This window comes from Oncorhynchus nerka, linkage group LG27 (assembly GCF_034236695.1).
Source record: "Oncorhynchus nerka isolate Pitt River linkage group LG27, Oner_Uvic_2.0, whole genome shotgun sequence".
Taxonomy (NCBI): Eukaryota; Metazoa; Chordata; class Actinopteri; order Salmoniformes; family Salmonidae; genus Oncorhynchus; species Oncorhynchus nerka.
The window spans coordinates 69,323,342-69,338,941 of record NC_088422.1 but is presented as its reverse complement, the minus strand read 5'-3'; the positions used below and the strand labels follow the sequence as shown (position 1 = coordinate 69,338,941).

Genomic DNA, 15,600 nt, shown 5'->3' with positions numbered 1-15,600 from the left:
TTGTCCTTAAGCCATTTTGCCACAACTTTGGAAGTATAATTGGGGTCATTGTCCATTTGGAAGACCCATTTGCAACCAAGCTTCAACTTCCTGACAGATGTCTTGAGATGTTGCTTCAATATATCCACATAATTGTCCTCCATCATGATGCCATTTATTTTGTGAAGTGCACCAGTCCCTCCAGCAGCAAAGCACCCACACAACATGATTTTTCCACCCCCGTGCTTCACGGTTGGGATGGTGTTCTTCGGCTTGCAAGCCTCCCTCTTTTTCTTCCAAACACAATGATGGTCATTTTGGCCAAACAGTTCTATTTTTGTTTCATCAGACCAGAGGACATTTCTCCAAAAGTACGATCTTTGTCCCCATGTGCAGTTGCAAACCATGGTCTGGCTTTTTTATGGCGGTTTTGGAGCAGTGGCTTCTTCCTTGCTGAGCGGCCTTTCAGGTTATGTCAATATAGGACTCGTTTTACTGGGGATATAGATACTTTTGTGCCTGTTTCCTCCAGCATTTTCACAAGTTCCTTTGCTGTTGTTCTGGGATTGATTTGCACTTTTCGCACCAAAGTATGTTCATCTCTTGGAGACAGAACGCGTCTCCTTCCTGAGCGGTATGATGGCTGCGTGGTCCCATGGTGTTTATACTTGCGTACAATTGTTTGTACAGATTAACGTGGTACCTTCAGGCGTTTGAAAATTGCTCCCAAGGATGAACCAGACTTGTGGAGGTCTACAAGGTCTTGGCTGTTTTTTTCCCATGATTTCAAGCAAAGAGGTACTGAGTTTGAAGGTAGGCCTAGAAATCATCCACAGGTACACCTCCAATTGACTGAAATTATGTCAATTAGTTTATCAGAAGCTTCTAAAGCCATGACATCATTTTCTGGTATTTTCCAAGCTGTTTAAAGGCACAGTCAACTTAGTGTATTTAAACCTCTGACCCAACTTCTAACCCACTAGAATTGTGAATTTTAAGTGAAATAATCTGTCTGTAAACAATTGTTGGAAAAATGACTTTGTGTCATGCACAAAGTAGATGTCCTGAACAACTTCCCAAAATTATAGATTGTTAACAAGAAATTTGTGGTGTGGTTGAAAAACAAGTTTTAATGACTCCAACCTAAGTGTATGTAAACTTCCGACTTCAACTGTACATATACAGTATGGCAGCCCCCCGCGCCCCTCCAAAACCAGTGCCTTCGGGAAAGTATTCAGACCCCGTGACTTTTTCCTCATTTTGTTGGGTTACAGCCTTATTCTAAAATTGACTAAATTGTTTTTTCCCCTCATCAAATCTAGACACAATACCCCATAATGACAAAGCAAAAACATATATTTTTTTGTGCTAATTTATTTCAAATAAAAAACTTATTTAACTTTTACATAAGCATTCATACCCTTTACTCAGTACTTTGTTGAAGCACCTTTGGCAGCATTTACAGTCTTATTGGGTATGACTCTAGAAGCTTGGACACCTGCATTTGGGGAGCTTCTCCCATTCTTCTCTGCAGATCATTTCATGCTCTGTCAGGTTGCTGCACATGTTCGATCGGTTTCAAGTCCGGGCTCTGGCAGGGCCAGTCAAGGATATTCAGAGACATATCCCGAAGCCACTCCTGCGTTGTCTTGGCTGTGTGCTTAGGGTCGTTGTCCTGTTGGAAGGTGACCCTTCGTTCCAGTCTGAGGTCCTGAGCGCTCTGGAGCAGGTTTTCATCTTTTAATTTCACCTTTATTTAACCAGGTAGGCCAGTTGAGAATAAGTTCTCATTTACAACTACGACCAGGCCAAGATAAAGCAAAGCAGTGTGAAAATAAACAACAACACAGAGTTACACGTGGGATAAACAAAAGTACAGTCAATAACACAATAGAAAAATCTATACACAATGTGTGCAAATGGAGTAAGGAGGTAAGGCAATAAATAGGCCATAGTAGCGAAGTAATTACAATTTAGCAAATTAACACGAGTGATAGATGTGCAGATGATAATGTGCAAGTAGAAATACTGGTGTGCAACAGAGCAAAAAAGTAAATAAAAACAATATGGGGATGAGGTTGGTAGTTGGATGGGCTATTTACAGATGGGCTGTGTACAGCTGCAGTGATCGGTCAGCTGCTCAGATAGCTGATGCTTAAAGTTAGTGAGGGAGATATAAGTCTCCAACTTCAGCGATTTTTGCAATTCGTTCCAGTCATTGGCAGCAGAGAACTGGAAGGAAAGGCGGCCAAAGTAAGTGTTGCCTTTGGGGATGACCAGTGAAATATACCTGCTGGAGCGTGTGCTATGGGTGGGTGTTGTTATGCTGACCAGTGAGCTGAGATAAGGCGGAGCTTAACCTAGCAAAGACTTATAGATGACCTGGAGCCAGAGAGTCTGGCGACGAATATGTAGCGAGGCCCTGCCGACGAGAGCATACAGGTCTCAGTGGTGGGTGGTATATGTGGCTTTGGTGACTAAATGGATGGCACTGCATCCTGTTCATCAAGGAGCTCTCTGTACTTTGCTCCATTCATCTTTGCCTCAAACCTGACTAGTCTCCCAGCCCCTGCAGCTGAAAAAAAATACAGCATGATGCTGCCACCATTATGCTTCACCGTAGGGATGGTGCCAGGTTTCCTCCAGACGTGACGCTTGGCATTCAGTCCAAAGAGTTGAATCTTGTTTCTCTTGGTCTGAGAGTCCTTTAGGTGCCTTTTGGCAAACTCCAAGCGCGCTATCATGTGCTTTTTACTGAGGAGTGGCTTCCGTCTGGCCACTCTACCATACAGTCCTTATTGGTGGAGTGCTGCATAGATGGCTGTCCTTCTGGAAGGTTCTCCACAGAGGAACTCTAGAGCTCTGTCAGAGTGACCATCGGGTTTTTGGTCACCTTCCTGACCAAGGTCCTTATCCCCCGATCGCTCAGTTTGGCCGGGTGGCAAGCTCTAGGAAAAGTCTTGGTGGTTCCAAACTTCTTCCATTTCAGAATGATGGAGGCCTCTGTAAATATACCCGCATTGTGAAAAGCACCTATGTTGTAGCTAGCTACAAGCACCTATGTTGTAGCTAGCTACAGTCGCTAGCCAAGCTTGCAGTTTATCCATGCAACTATGGGCCAGTCTATCCAAGCTAGATTTCTGCTTAATCTATGCATGGTAGGGCTAGCTTAGCCAATAACCAACTGTATTCTTTCCATTGTTTCATTGTGTGGCTTATTTATATTTTTGGGATAGAGGATGGTAGACCTGATGCAAACACCGGTGGTTGAAGATGGCTCCGCCAGAGATGACAGCATCGCAACTGGCTCTTAGACAACTTTGCAGTGTGTTTAGATTTTTTGATGATTTATTTTTATATTATTAGCTCAGGAAATGTTTTGTGTCATTACATACAGCCGGGAAGAACTATTGGATATTAGAGTGGCGGTAACTCACCAGAACTACCAGCATTACGACCAGGAATATGACTTCCCTCGAGCAGATCCTCTATTCACTCTCCCCAGAGCAATTGCACTTATTCCAGAGGCTGACCCAAAACATCGCCGGCAGAGGAGAGACACTCAAGGCGGCCTGCTGGTTCGACTTAGGAGGCGTGCACACCACCCACCACTTCCGAGTATATTACTTGCTTATGTTCAGTATTTGGATAATAAAGTTGATGAGCTTAGATGAAGGATTTCTTTCCAGAGAGACATCGGGGCCTGTAACATACTTTGCTTCACGGAAACATGACTCTCTCGGGATACTCTGTCGGAGTCAGTAAAGCCAACAGGATTCTCAGTACATCACGCAGACAGGAATAAATATCTCTCCGGGAAGCAGAAAGGGGGGTGTTTCATGATTAACGACTCATGGTGTAATTCTAGGAACATACAGGAACTCAAATAATTTTGTTCACCCGGCCTAGAATACCTCACAATTAAATGCCGATCATATTATCTCCCAAGACAATTCTCCTCCGTCATCGCCACGGCCATTTACATCCCAACTCAAACCACATATTCTGAGGCTGCATTTATTGTAACTGGGAATTTTAACAAAGCAAATCGGAGGACTAGTTTGCCGAAATTCTACCAACATATTGACTGTCCTACTTGACGATTATAAATTATACACTCTCATGCATTTAACCCAGGTATTTGAAAATAGTATTTGAAAATACAACTTAGTTGTAACCATTCAAATACTCAAATAAAGGTACAAGTGGTGCAAAAGTCTTGATATAACGTGTTTTAATACTCCTATTGAGCAACATAAATGAAAGCAGTTCCAATAAAATAAAACTGTGAAGGACCTCGGCGTTACTCTGGACCCTGATCTCTCTTTTGAAGAACATATCAAGACCATTTCGAGGACAGCTTTTTTCCATCTACGTAACATTGTAAAAATCAGAAACTTTCTGTCCAAAAATGATGCAGAAAAATTAATCCATGCTTTTGTCACTTCTAGGTTAGACTACTGCAATGCTCTACTTTCCGGCTACCCGGATAAAGCACTAAATAAACTTCAGTTACTGCTAAATACGGCTGCTAGAATCCTGACTAGAACCAAAAAATGTGATCATATTACTCCAGTGCTAGCCTCTCTGCACTGGCTTCCTGTCAAAGCCAGGGCTGATTTCAAGGTTTTACTGCTAACCTACAAAGCATTACATGGGCTTGCTCCTACCTATCTCTCTGATTTGGTCCTGCCGTATATACCTACACGTACGCTACGGTCACAAGACGCAGGCCTCCTAATTGTCCCTAGAATTTCTAAGCAAACAGCTGGAGGCAGGGCTTTCTCCTATAGAGCTCCATTTTTATGGAACGGTCTGCCTACCCATGTCAGAGACGCAAACTCGGTCTCAACCTTTAAGTCTTTACTGAAGACTCATCTCTTCAGTGGGTCATATGATTGAGTGTAGTCTGGCCCAGGAGTGGGAAGGTGAACGGAAAGGCTCTGGAGCAACGAACCGCCCTTGCTGTCTCTGCCTGGCCGGTTCCCCTCTTTCCACTGGGATTCTCTGCCTCTAACCCTATTACAGGGGCTGAGTCACTGGCTTACTGGGGCTCTCTCATGCCGTCCCTGGAAGGGGTGCGTCACCTGAGTGGGTTGATTCACTGTTGTGGCCATCCTGTCTGGGTTGGCGACCCCCCCTTGGGTTGTGCCGTGGCGGAGGTCTTTGTGGGCTATACTCAGCCTTGTCTCAGGATGGTAAGTTGGTGGTTGAAGATATCCCTCTAGTGGTGTGGGGGCTGTGCTTTGGCAAAGTGGGTGGGGTTATATCCTTCCTGTTTGGCCCTGTCCGGGGGTGTCCTCGGATGGGGCCACGGTGTCTCCTGACCCCTCCTGTCTCAGCCTCCAGTATTTATGCTGCAGTAGTTTGTGTCGGGGGGCTAGGGTCAGTTTGTTATATCTGGAGTACTTCTCCTGTCCTATTCGGTGTCCTGTGTGAATCTAAGTTTGCATTCTCTAATTCTCTCCTTCTCTCTTTCTTTCTCTCTCTCGGAGGACCTGAGCCCTAGGACCATGCCCCAGGACTACCTGACATGATGACTCCTTGCTGTCCCCAGTCCACCTGGCCATGCTGCTGCTCCAGTTTCAACTGTTCTGCCTTATTATTATTCGACCATGCTGGTCATTTATGAACATTTGAACATCTTGGCCATGTTCTGTTATAATCTCCACCCGGCACAGCCAGAAGAGGACTGGCCACCCCACATATGCTCTCTCTAATTCTCTCTTTCTTTCTCTCTCTCGGAGGACCTGAGCCCTAGGACTGTGCCCCAGGACTACCTGACATGATGACTCCTTGCTGTCTTCAGTCCACCTGACTGTGCTGCTGCTCCAGTTTCAACTGTTCTGCCTTATTATTATTCGACCATGCTGGTCATTTATGAACATTTGAACATCTTGGCCATGTTCTGTTATAATCTCCACCCGGCACAGCCAGAAGAGGACTGGCCACCCCACATAGCCTGGTTCCTCTCTAGGTTTCTTCCTAGGTTTTGGCCTTTCTAGGGAGTTTTTCCTAGCCAACGTGCTTCTACACCTGCATTGCTTGCTGTTTGGGGTTTTAGGCTGGGTTTCTGTACAGCACTTTGAGATATCAGCTGATGTATAAATCAATTTGATTTGATTTGAATATCAATTCATACAGAGTGGCAGATCTTTACTGAGAACTAAGCATCTATGAGGATATAGTGGAGGGTCCTTTCTTAGTAACAGCTGCATTGTTGGGACTGTTACTTTCTTCTTTATCTTCTTTCTTATATTTGATCCCGAACAAGCTGCAGAACTTCATCAGCATCAGATCCACTATCTCCTCTTCGTCTGAGGGCTGTAAAAACAAAAAAAAGATCAGTCAAATCTGGTATATTGGTCTGACATTAATACACCTACAATAGCCAATGGTCACTGTTAAATGGGGTAGTTGATACTGTATTGTTTAAATGACAATACCCATGCCCATGAAGCCGGTGTTTGGATGATATTTTGGCATGGGTGTTGGCCAACTGTGCTAATATATCCTCCAAACACCGGCTTCTAGGGCATTATCACGGGCCTGGACATGTACTGGCTTAAGCAGGGGGACACATCTGGCACTGCAGGATTTGAGTCCCTGGCGGCGTAGTGTGTTACTGATGGTAGGCTTTGTTACTTTGGTCCCAGCTCTCTGCAGGTCATTCACTAGGTCCCCCCGTGTGGTTCTGGGATTTTTGCTCACCGTTCTTGTGATCATTTTGACCCCACGGGGTGAGATCTTGCATGGAGCCCCAGATCGAGGGAGATTATCAGTGGTCTTGTATGTCTTCCATTTCCTAATAATTGCTCCCACAGTTGATTTCTTCAAACCAAGCTGCTTACCTATTGCAGATTCAGTCTTCCCAGCCTGGTGCAGGTCTACAATTTTGTTTCTGGTGTCCTTTGACAACTCTTTGGTCTTGGCCATAGTGGAGTTTGGAGTGTGACTGTTTGAGGTTGTGGACAGGTGTCTTTTATACTGATAACAAGTTCAAACAGGTGCCATTAATACAGGTAACGGGTGGAGGACAGAGGAGCCTCTTAAAGAAGAAGTTACAGGTCTGTGAGAGCCAGAAATCTTGCTTGTTTGGTGGTGACCAAATACTTATTTTCCACCATAATTTGCAAATAAATTCATAAAAAATCCTACAATGTGATTTTCTGGATTTTTTCCCCTCATTTTGTCTGTCATAGTTGAAGTGTACCTATGATGAAAATTACAGGCCTCTCATCTTTTTAAGTGGGAGAACTTGCACAATTGGTGGCTGACTAAATACTTTTTTGCCCCACTGTATATGTAACGGATGTGAAACGCTAGCTTAGTTAGCGGTGGTGCGCGCTAAATAGCGTTTCAATCAGTGACGTCACTTGCTCTGAGACCTTGAAGTAGTAGCGATGGGTAACGATGCTTCGTGGGTGACTGTTGTTGATGTGTGCAGAGGGTCCCTGGTTCGCGCCCGGGTATGGGTGAGGGGACGGTCTAAAGTTATACTGTTACATTGATGCTGTTGACCCAGATCACTGGTTGCTGCGGAAAAGGAGGAGGTCAAAAGGGGGGTGAGTGTAACGGATGTGAAACGCTAGCTTAGTTAGCGGTGGTGCGCGCTAATTAGCGTTTCAATCAGTGACGTCACTTGCTCTGAGACCTTGAAGTAGTAGTTCCCCTTGCTCTGCAAGGGCCGCGGCTTTTGTGGAGCGATGGGTAACGATGCTTCGTGGGTGACTGTTGTTGATGTGTGCAGAGGGTCCCTGGTTCGTGCCCGGGTATGGGCGAGGGGACGGTCTAAAGTTATACTGTTACATTGCAAAAGCCGCGGCCCTTGCAGAGCAAGGGGAACTACTACTTCAAGGTCTCAGAGCAAGTGACGTCACCGATTGAAACGCTATTTAGCGCGCACCACCGCTAACTAAGCTAGCCGTTTCACATCCGTTACATATGCACACACATGATATATTTTCAACATTTTGTGTCAAAATAATGAGCAATTTTGGAATGCTGTTCTAAACAATTTGTCATGAGGCTGAAAATGTTTTGCAGCTTTAAAGATAATTTCCTGCTATTCTACATGTATTGATATCATATGCTATCTGGGGGGCCACCAATCTCCTTGCGTGCCTCATCGGTAATCTGGCCCTCTCACTACACAAGACGGAATCGATTTGCTATGGTATGATAATTGTGATAAATTTGAAGCATTGGTAATTGTGAGCTTACCTGCTAGCATTCTGTGAGTCAGGGCCCAGGTCCACCACAAACCCCCCTCCCCTGTAGAGGACCACACTGCCCCAGGTGGGTTGGGCTCTGAGTCTGGCCTGGGTTTGGTACTGCCAGGGACTGTGGAGGATCTTTGCGGCGTTTTCGCTCGCAGAGCGGTTCCAGCCTGGCCCATAGGAGCCGATGTCCTCCACCTCCCATGAGTGTGGAGCATGGCAGTCAGGTACAGCCTGGCGCATGGAGCGGGCGATGCGGCAGGAGTTCTTCTGCACCCTCACCTGGCGAAGTCGGGCATTACCAACCAGTTTGGAGTTCCCATCAGTGATGAAACCTATAACACAGCATGCAAAAAATTACCAAAAGATAAAACGCTAGCACGCTTCCAGCTATACATGTTCTCTTTAACTTTCTAGAAATTAATGTTCTCTCTGAAATAAACATCCTCTTTAGAGAATCCTACCTGGGTACTCTCCGAAGAGGTTGCTGAGAAGGGAGGTATTGGCCCAGGTTAACACATCTTTGTGACTCATGCTGTCTGAGATCCCTTGGCTGAAACTCTGCCGAATGTGCTGAGTCAGGAAGTAAGCATTAGGGTCCCGCTGGCCATATGCCACCAGGAGCAACATCCACATGAACCCCATGTAGGCTGCAACAGAATCATAGGCCTTGAACATGCATGTTAACCAATAGGTGCAGTGAATGAAAAAGCGACCTTATAGAGCGGTCCTTCCCATAGGTCAACCCATACATCATGGTGAAGTATCCTGATATTCCGCTGGTGGCTAACACCAGAATCCAGCCAATGAACGCAAACCACCAGGGAAGCCCGCCTTGACAGCGCTTTTTACTGCCACTGTCCCCATCACTGCTCTCTGCTTGGCCTGGGCTTCGAGCCAGCTGTTCCCATCCCAGGCTGGAAGACTCTAGCAGTCCCTTCATGCACTGGACCTGCTGCACTGCCCGGCAGTAGCTGTCTGGGTTGGGGAACGAGAGGGTCCCAGTAGGCTCAACTCCTTCTCTACATGGTGTAGCTGCCTGTACAGATACTGGCTGTTGTTGCTCCTTTTCTGGCTCCCATCCCCAGTCTTCTCAGGGCTCCCACACAGGCTGGTCTCTGAAAACAGAGCTGCATAGGAAATATGTGGGTCAGACAGAGTTTAACATTTTTAACTAATACTTTAGATTGGCTACCTCTAATGAGAGAACGAGCGATCCCTCTTTCTTGGAGGCATCAGTGTAGAACTCTCCACTGGCTCGGTTCTGCTGCCGGATGATGTCCTCCACCAGAGAGAGCAGAGAGTTGATATCAGTTTGTTGTCCAGGCTTCATCTCTAACTCCAGGTGTGGAATGGGGCTCTTCATAGCCTTGCTCTTCATAGCAATCTTCTTTATGTCCCGAGAGAATACAGTACATTAACAGCCTTTCTAATGTGGTGAGAATACAGAATAAAGACAGTCAGGATGAGATTACACTTACAATTGTCTACTTACAAATCATGACTGACATACAGTATCTAAAATTCGTTTTTATCGTAGGCATATGTTGGCTTCAATTGGAATATTAATATATTGACTTATTTTACCTTGATGACTGTATCTTGTGTGAGTTCTCTGTCCCTCTGTGGGGACGAAGGCTGTGAGGGAGACACTGCCAGTCTTCCCCTGCTTGGACACCTCTGCCTTGGGCTTTCCAGGCTTCGTCTCTCAGGGGCGGGTGTTTCTGAAGATACTCACAATGAGGAGATGAGTTAGAAACATTATGATTGAACTCTGAACTCCAATCATCAGCTGCTGCCAGGTGAACTCAATATGACCTACAGGAGTGCCGGTAATATTGTTCTCGCTCCATGAAAATGGGTTCTTCTTCAAACTCAGCATCTGTAACAAGCGGGAAATAGTGAATCAAGAGAGAGGGTTTAAAAGCACTACCTAATTATTCGTCAACAAAATTAACACGTTTTTAAAAAACAATTCACACAATGAAAATCCCTCTCATGCACATTGACTCATGATAATACATAAATATAGTATATAGTCCCTTATGCACACTTACTCACACATCCACTGGTTCCTCTGGAGAAAGGACATCAGCACCCAGGTGAGGGAAGGAAAAGCTTGTAGAGGAGCTTATTGGGTTGCTTATGTAGATTAGCCACTGTGTTCGACACTGCAGATTGGAGCTCCTGCACTGGGGTACCGGACTTGGCTGGCTGCACCTTGGGGGATAACAATTAAATGAGTGCTCCAATTACTAAATGGATGTGAACTATGGAGATGAAAGGCAAGACGGAGACCATACATTAAATCATTTGTAAAATATAAGATTAAAAACCTCAGTGGTGATTGTGGTACTTCCACGAGTCTTTGTGTTCAATTCTGTAACAGTCACCTTACCGACAGCTGTAGTTGCTCCCCAACAAGTAGAAAGATTAACGTGACTTTATTTACAGAATTGCAGCGCAGATGTTTACCTAAAAATATATAGCATGTGTCGTAACACCTGGTATCTGAATGGTGTACCTGGCATATTCAAACGTTTCCTTATCTAAACAACGGTGATATAAAGGGATATTGATATCTTATTTCCACTCGTGAACATGTTACATTAGGTCCATACTGTCTGAGGATGAATCAGTCCAAAATCAGCTCCTATAAATATCTCAAACAGAAAAAGCGATGTCTAATTGATCAGTCGGGAAAATGTCTAAATATGACAATTTGTTGACTTTTTTTCTGTCGATACGCTAAAGAACAGTTTGATGCAAGTTCAGCATATCTGAAGGACATCCTGTTATCAACTGAGTTAACCAAACATTTAGCCTGTACTTATAGTGTTTTTGGAATTGAATACAAGGAATAGATACTCACCATATACTATCACATGGAGATTCTGAAGCCTATCTGAAGCTTGCTTTGCTGACTTTGTACTCTTTCTGACCATCTTGATCTTTTCTCTCCTTAAGTGGCTTTTTCCCTGCGTTGTTGTAACAGTTTTGCAGGGCACCCTAGAAGACCACAGAGTTCAAAATATTGTCCTCGTGTACCCTGAACTCTGGCTATTGTATAGTCAATCACCTGCAGTCCAAAAATAATGGGTTTATGCATCAATTTGTTTTTATTTATCTACAATATGTCAACTCCAAATTAGACAACATGGGTTAGTCAATAAATTGATTCATGCACTCTAACGAAACTCATTCACACATGAAAATAAGCATTTCGGCACACCCGCAATAACATCTGCTAAACAGGTGTATGCGACAAATAAAATTTGGTTTGATACCAATAAAAAATATGATTGCATTCAGCATGCAACAATAAAGGAATCTCAGACTTACTGTTGAAGGTTTTGGGTCCTCAATATGCCAAATTACCTTTGGGCAACTGGAGTTACAGTCCAATTTTAATTGTACATTTTACATCCACTGTATTACAATTATCCTGGCAACTGAAAGAATATAGGTACTGTTTTTTTACCATTAAATAGATCATCTTAAAAACATTGAATTCACATTTTGTAACATAGTAACTTGATTATTGCTTTGTAAATACATAGCAATGGACAGTTATTGTTATCATACAAATGGTAATAGTAACAGTGTTGTACCAGAAACAGATTACCTTTGTAATAACAAAGCAATACATACATTATTATGTCATTATTGGGCAACTAATGCAACATTATTATTAGTGTAATTACAGCATGCTCCATAGGCATGAGAGCAACTCATGTTAAATGTGACCAATTTACTTCTGAATTCTAATTAAATCAGTCAATTAACATGCTAATGTCATTACCCTGTTGTACACTTAAGGATTACAAATCTGTCAATAGTTTAAGCTAAATAATTTCTAACTCGATTCATTCCAGATATTTATCAACATTCTGTATGGCCACTTAGGCCAGTCCAAAAGCATTATGATGTCCAACACATGTAACTGTCAAAAATAAAGGAAACACTTGATTAAATGAGGGATACAAAGTATATTGAAAGCAGGTCCTTCCACACAGGTGTTGTTCCTGAGTTAATTATGCAATTATTATTATCCCTTCATTCTTAGGGTCATGTATAAAAATGCCCAGTTGCCCATTATTTTGGCTACCATGGCTGGATGAAGAGATGTCAGTGACTTTGAAAGAGTCTCAAAGGAGCATACAGGGTTTAAGGTGTGTGTGTGTGTGTGTGTGTTTGTCTCAGTCACCAGATCTCAACCAATTGGACACTTATTGGATATTCTGGAGTGGCGTCTGAGACAGCGTTGTCCACCAGCATCAACAAAACACAAAATGATGGAATTTATAGAGGACAATTGGTGTCACCTCCCTCCAGTAGAGATCCAGGCACTTGTAGAATCTGTGCAAGGTGCATTGAAACAGTTCTGGCGGCTCGTGGTGGCACAACACCCTATTAAGACACTTTATGTTGGTGTTTCCTTTATTTTGGAAGTTACTTGTACTTCTCTAAGGATGATTATGATGATGATACTAGAATTGTAGTGATATTTAAATAGCAATTTGTATAATATTGTCATTGCCAATTTTATAATGATACTGATAGGAGTTGCCATGAAATAAATAGCATGACATATATATTCACTTCACTATTTTAGGCCTATCCCCATATTACCAAATTCTAAAGTTGGTGAATTTTGTTGGAGTAACCGTGATGCATCGCAATGTTTAAATCCAGTCAACCCATTTCCCATTGCCAATCCGTCTCTTCACAGAAAAAGTGCTCGAAAGGGTTTGGAAGACTGTCTTTTTCAATCAAACAAGTCTTGTCCGTTGTTTTATCGTTGCATTTTCCCTTACCCTTACAGTCTTCTTCTACTGGAGTTGGAAAGGGAAAATGGTTAGAAAACACCACAATAAGGCCATGCTGTAAAAAGACGAGACACGACACTGAGTAAACAGTGAAAAAAACGATTAAGATTGTTACCGAAAATGGATGTTATGAAACAAAGTTTACAGTCATTGTTTTAATTTAATACTGGAATAGGGTGGGGTGAGAGGGTTCTCTTCAACAGCCCTGTGGCTTAAAGGCCCTAACTGGTACTTACTGCATTCCCATTCAAATTTGCTCTGCTTTCCATTAGATAGTCCTCCTAAGCCAGTTACCTCAAGTTTGACGCTTTCAGTGTCTTGACTGGCAGTTTCTGGACTGGCAGTAATTCTCAAGGTGTAGGCCCGGCGAACTCTCATATGCTTTTCTGTCTGGGGATGAAAACAAATATGTGAAGAAAAACTGCAGGAAAATAATTACTTCACATTAGTGAAAAAGAAAAAGACAGTATATATTTTTGTAATTCTTAGCTATTTAACATACTGTGTTTGCATAGCCATCCTGCCTGAGGTCTGAACACACTGCTGTGTTCCCCACATCCATGTGTGAGAAGACAATCCAGAACCTGACTTTCACTTGCAAATATCATGTAACAAAACAGTTGATATGAATAATATACACAATAATATTATAAAGAATCTAAAAAAAAAAAGGTATCTTCGTCAGTCACTGTTTTAATCTCTGAGTAAGGTTTGTTGGATGACAGTTTGAGTAGAGATATTGGTTGAGATATTGTAAACCTGCATGCTTCTGTTTTCAAATGTCTCTGGTCTCTGAGATGCTGCCGTTGGCTCCAGACACCTGGAAGAGAAGGGAGACAGTAACATAGAGGTCTGAGTCTGGATACTCTCCCTCCTCAGCCATCACTGATCCCAGCAGGCCCTCCACAGGCTCCAGCAGACACACCTGCAGCTCAGTGGACACGCCCAAGACCGAGACCCCGTTAGAGGCATGCAGGGTCAGCTGGTGGCAGCCAGAGCCCAGCTGTTGCTCCACCTCTGATCCCACTGTGATGTTGTGGGGGACGATTCCTCCGACTGCTGATGAATTGGCCACCAACATCTCACCACGGTGGACTTTGTAGGTCACATTCGTAGATAGAAAAGTTGTCTCATTCTACCAAGATTTGTACTCTCGGAAATGTAAGACCAGATGCTTTTATTTCTGCTCATGTTGGTTTTACTTACCAGCTTCTACTTCAACCTGGATTTGAAGGGGACTGCCATACAGGGCCTTGCAGTTTGCTCCATCTGTTGATTGGTTCATGCTATAGCACTTAATGACGCCAAACTCCCTGATGGGCTCCTGAATGGTGACGTTTTTCTGGACTGTGGACCAGAGACACAGCTGGGTGATGAATATGACTGTGTGTGCTAGATGCTAGTCTCCGCTCAAGCTTGCCAATGTCTTCAAATTCAAGAACTGAAATTTACCAAACTAGAACAAAGTTAATGGCCTACTTGGGTATTTTTGTTTAGTTTAATTTGAAATGCATCACATTGCATTCTGCATTTGAATTTCATGTATTTTCATGTGTGTTACTGTATTATTTGAATGTGTCTGAGGGACAACTACAGTTGATTGGCTGATGATGCTGTGCCATTTTTCACATTGTGGTCGACTAAAGATTAGTTGTGTAATCCAACTGATAAGAGGGAGAGAGATTAGAATCAAGCAGAGAAGCACATAGTACAGGTACTGTCTGAAGGCCACACAACAACCACTGCTTCCTATATACTGCATGAGAGGAAAATCACTTTACATAGTACATACTGTAACAGAGTGGGATTAGCTGTGTAGATAATAAGGGGCATATATTGTAGGCCTGCTTTTGTCACTACAGAAAGTGCTACTAATAATGTGAATTATATGTGATTTTCATGATCGTTTTCATCATTAGGCTGTCTTCCTTTTTAGAATTGAGTTGTACAAAAGCCATTACATTTATGGGAGGTGTATCAGTACACATGGTTTAGATAGAGGATCCTTATTACAATGCCTACTCTAAATGTCTGCCATTCATGCATGAAACACAAGCTCAGGAGCACAAACAGTTTAATACTTTAAATGCGAAGGTCAATATTTACTACCTTGTATTTCTATTTCTTTGTATTGTTTTTACATCCAAAGCACATAATTTCCATTGAAAGGCTATACTCAGTGGCTTTTCTTTTATTCAGGTACTGTGGTTTCCTGTGTGATAAAGACATATTTTATGTTGATTATACAATAGCTCCTTCCTCAAGTGGAATTTTGTTTTAGTGCATTTCTCTCCTTCGCTACAGCTGTGTTTGTTTTACAATATTAAAAGTTATATCCAGCTGCACTCCTCACTCTCTGCCTCACAAACACACACATCAAATACAAACCAAATTGGCAGATGAAGTGCAGCTCCTGGCTACAGTTGCTTGTTGCCTCCCACTGAAACCCTGAGCTCCTCAGTATGTGACCACAGCCAGCCCCTGGATCAGGGTCGTGCACCCAGTTAGAGTAGCTGACATGAGAGCCATCAAGCCAGGAGAGAGGACCTGAGGATTTACAGCACAAACACCAA

General features: G+C 43.2%; 2 protein-coding genes across 11 annotated transcripts; both read right to left on the bottom strand.

Moving 5' to 3' along the window:
* Positions 1-4,196: 4,196 nt before the first annotated feature.
* LOC115112237 (polycystin-1-like protein 2) lies at positions 4,197-11,629 on the bottom strand. Of its 10 annotated transcripts, none has more exons than XR_010461572.1 (7): positions 10,256-11,196; positions 10,021-10,080; positions 9,786-9,922; positions 8,663-9,627; positions 8,203-8,533; positions 7,368-7,515; positions 4,197-6,303 (listed from the first exon to the last, which is right to left on the bottom strand). XR_010461572.1 is itself a non-coding variant. In XM_065011940.1 (7 exons), exons 5-7 carry the CDS (start codon positions 8,874-8,876, stop codon positions 6,282-6,284), a joined length of 567 nt encoding a protein of 188 aa, XP_064868012.1. In that variant the 5' UTR covers positions 8,877-9,627; positions 9,786-9,922; positions 10,021-10,080; positions 10,256-11,207; positions 11,541-11,629; the 3' UTR covers positions 4,197-6,281. The 10 variants fall into 10 exon arrangements, 9 of the variants coding, with proteins under 9 accessions (XP_064868012.1, XP_064868011.1, XP_064868007.1 ...); XM_065011940.1 differs by lacking the exon at positions 7,368-7,515 and adding an exon at positions 11,541-11,629 and having other exon boundaries at positions 10,256-11,207; XM_065011939.1 differs by lacking the exon at positions 7,368-7,515 and adding an exon at positions 11,541-11,627 and having other exon boundaries at positions 10,256-11,277.
* Positions 11,292-15,600, bottom strand: LOC115112245 (polycystin-1-like protein 2). Its single transcript, XM_029639174.2, has 3 exons — positions 15,416-15,600; positions 14,234-14,374; positions 11,292-14,122 (listed from the first exon to the last, which is right to left on the bottom strand). The coding sequence occupies exons 2-3, from the start codon at positions 14,310-14,312 to the stop codon at positions 13,803-13,805; spliced, it is 399 nt and encodes a 132-aa protein (XP_029495034.1). The 5' UTR covers positions 14,313-14,374; positions 15,416-15,600; the 3' UTR covers positions 11,292-13,802.

Excerpts from the sequence above, each read along its gene's own strand:
- LOC115112237 (XM_065011940.1), bottom strand. The coding sequence starts at position 8,876 with ATGTTCAAGGCCTATGATTCTGTTGCAGCCTACATGGGGTTCATGTGG. Across the intron at positions 8,534-8,662 it reads CCTCTTCGGAGAGTACCCAG|GTTTCATCACTGATGGGAAC; the intron begins GTAGGATTCTCT and ends GCTGTGTTATAG. Across the intron at positions 6,304-8,202 it reads GACTCACAGAATGCTAGCAG|CCCTCAGACGAAGAGGAGAT; the intron begins GTAAGCTCACAA and ends TTGTTTTTACAG.
- LOC115112245 (XM_029639174.2), bottom strand. The coding sequence starts at position 14,312 with ATGAACCAATCAACAGATGGAGCAAACTGCAAGGCCCTGTATGGCAGT. Across the intron at positions 14,123-14,233 it reads CCAGGTTGAAGTAGAAGCTG|TCCACCGTGGTGAGATGTTG; the intron begins GTAAGTAAAACC and ends TGACCTACAAAG.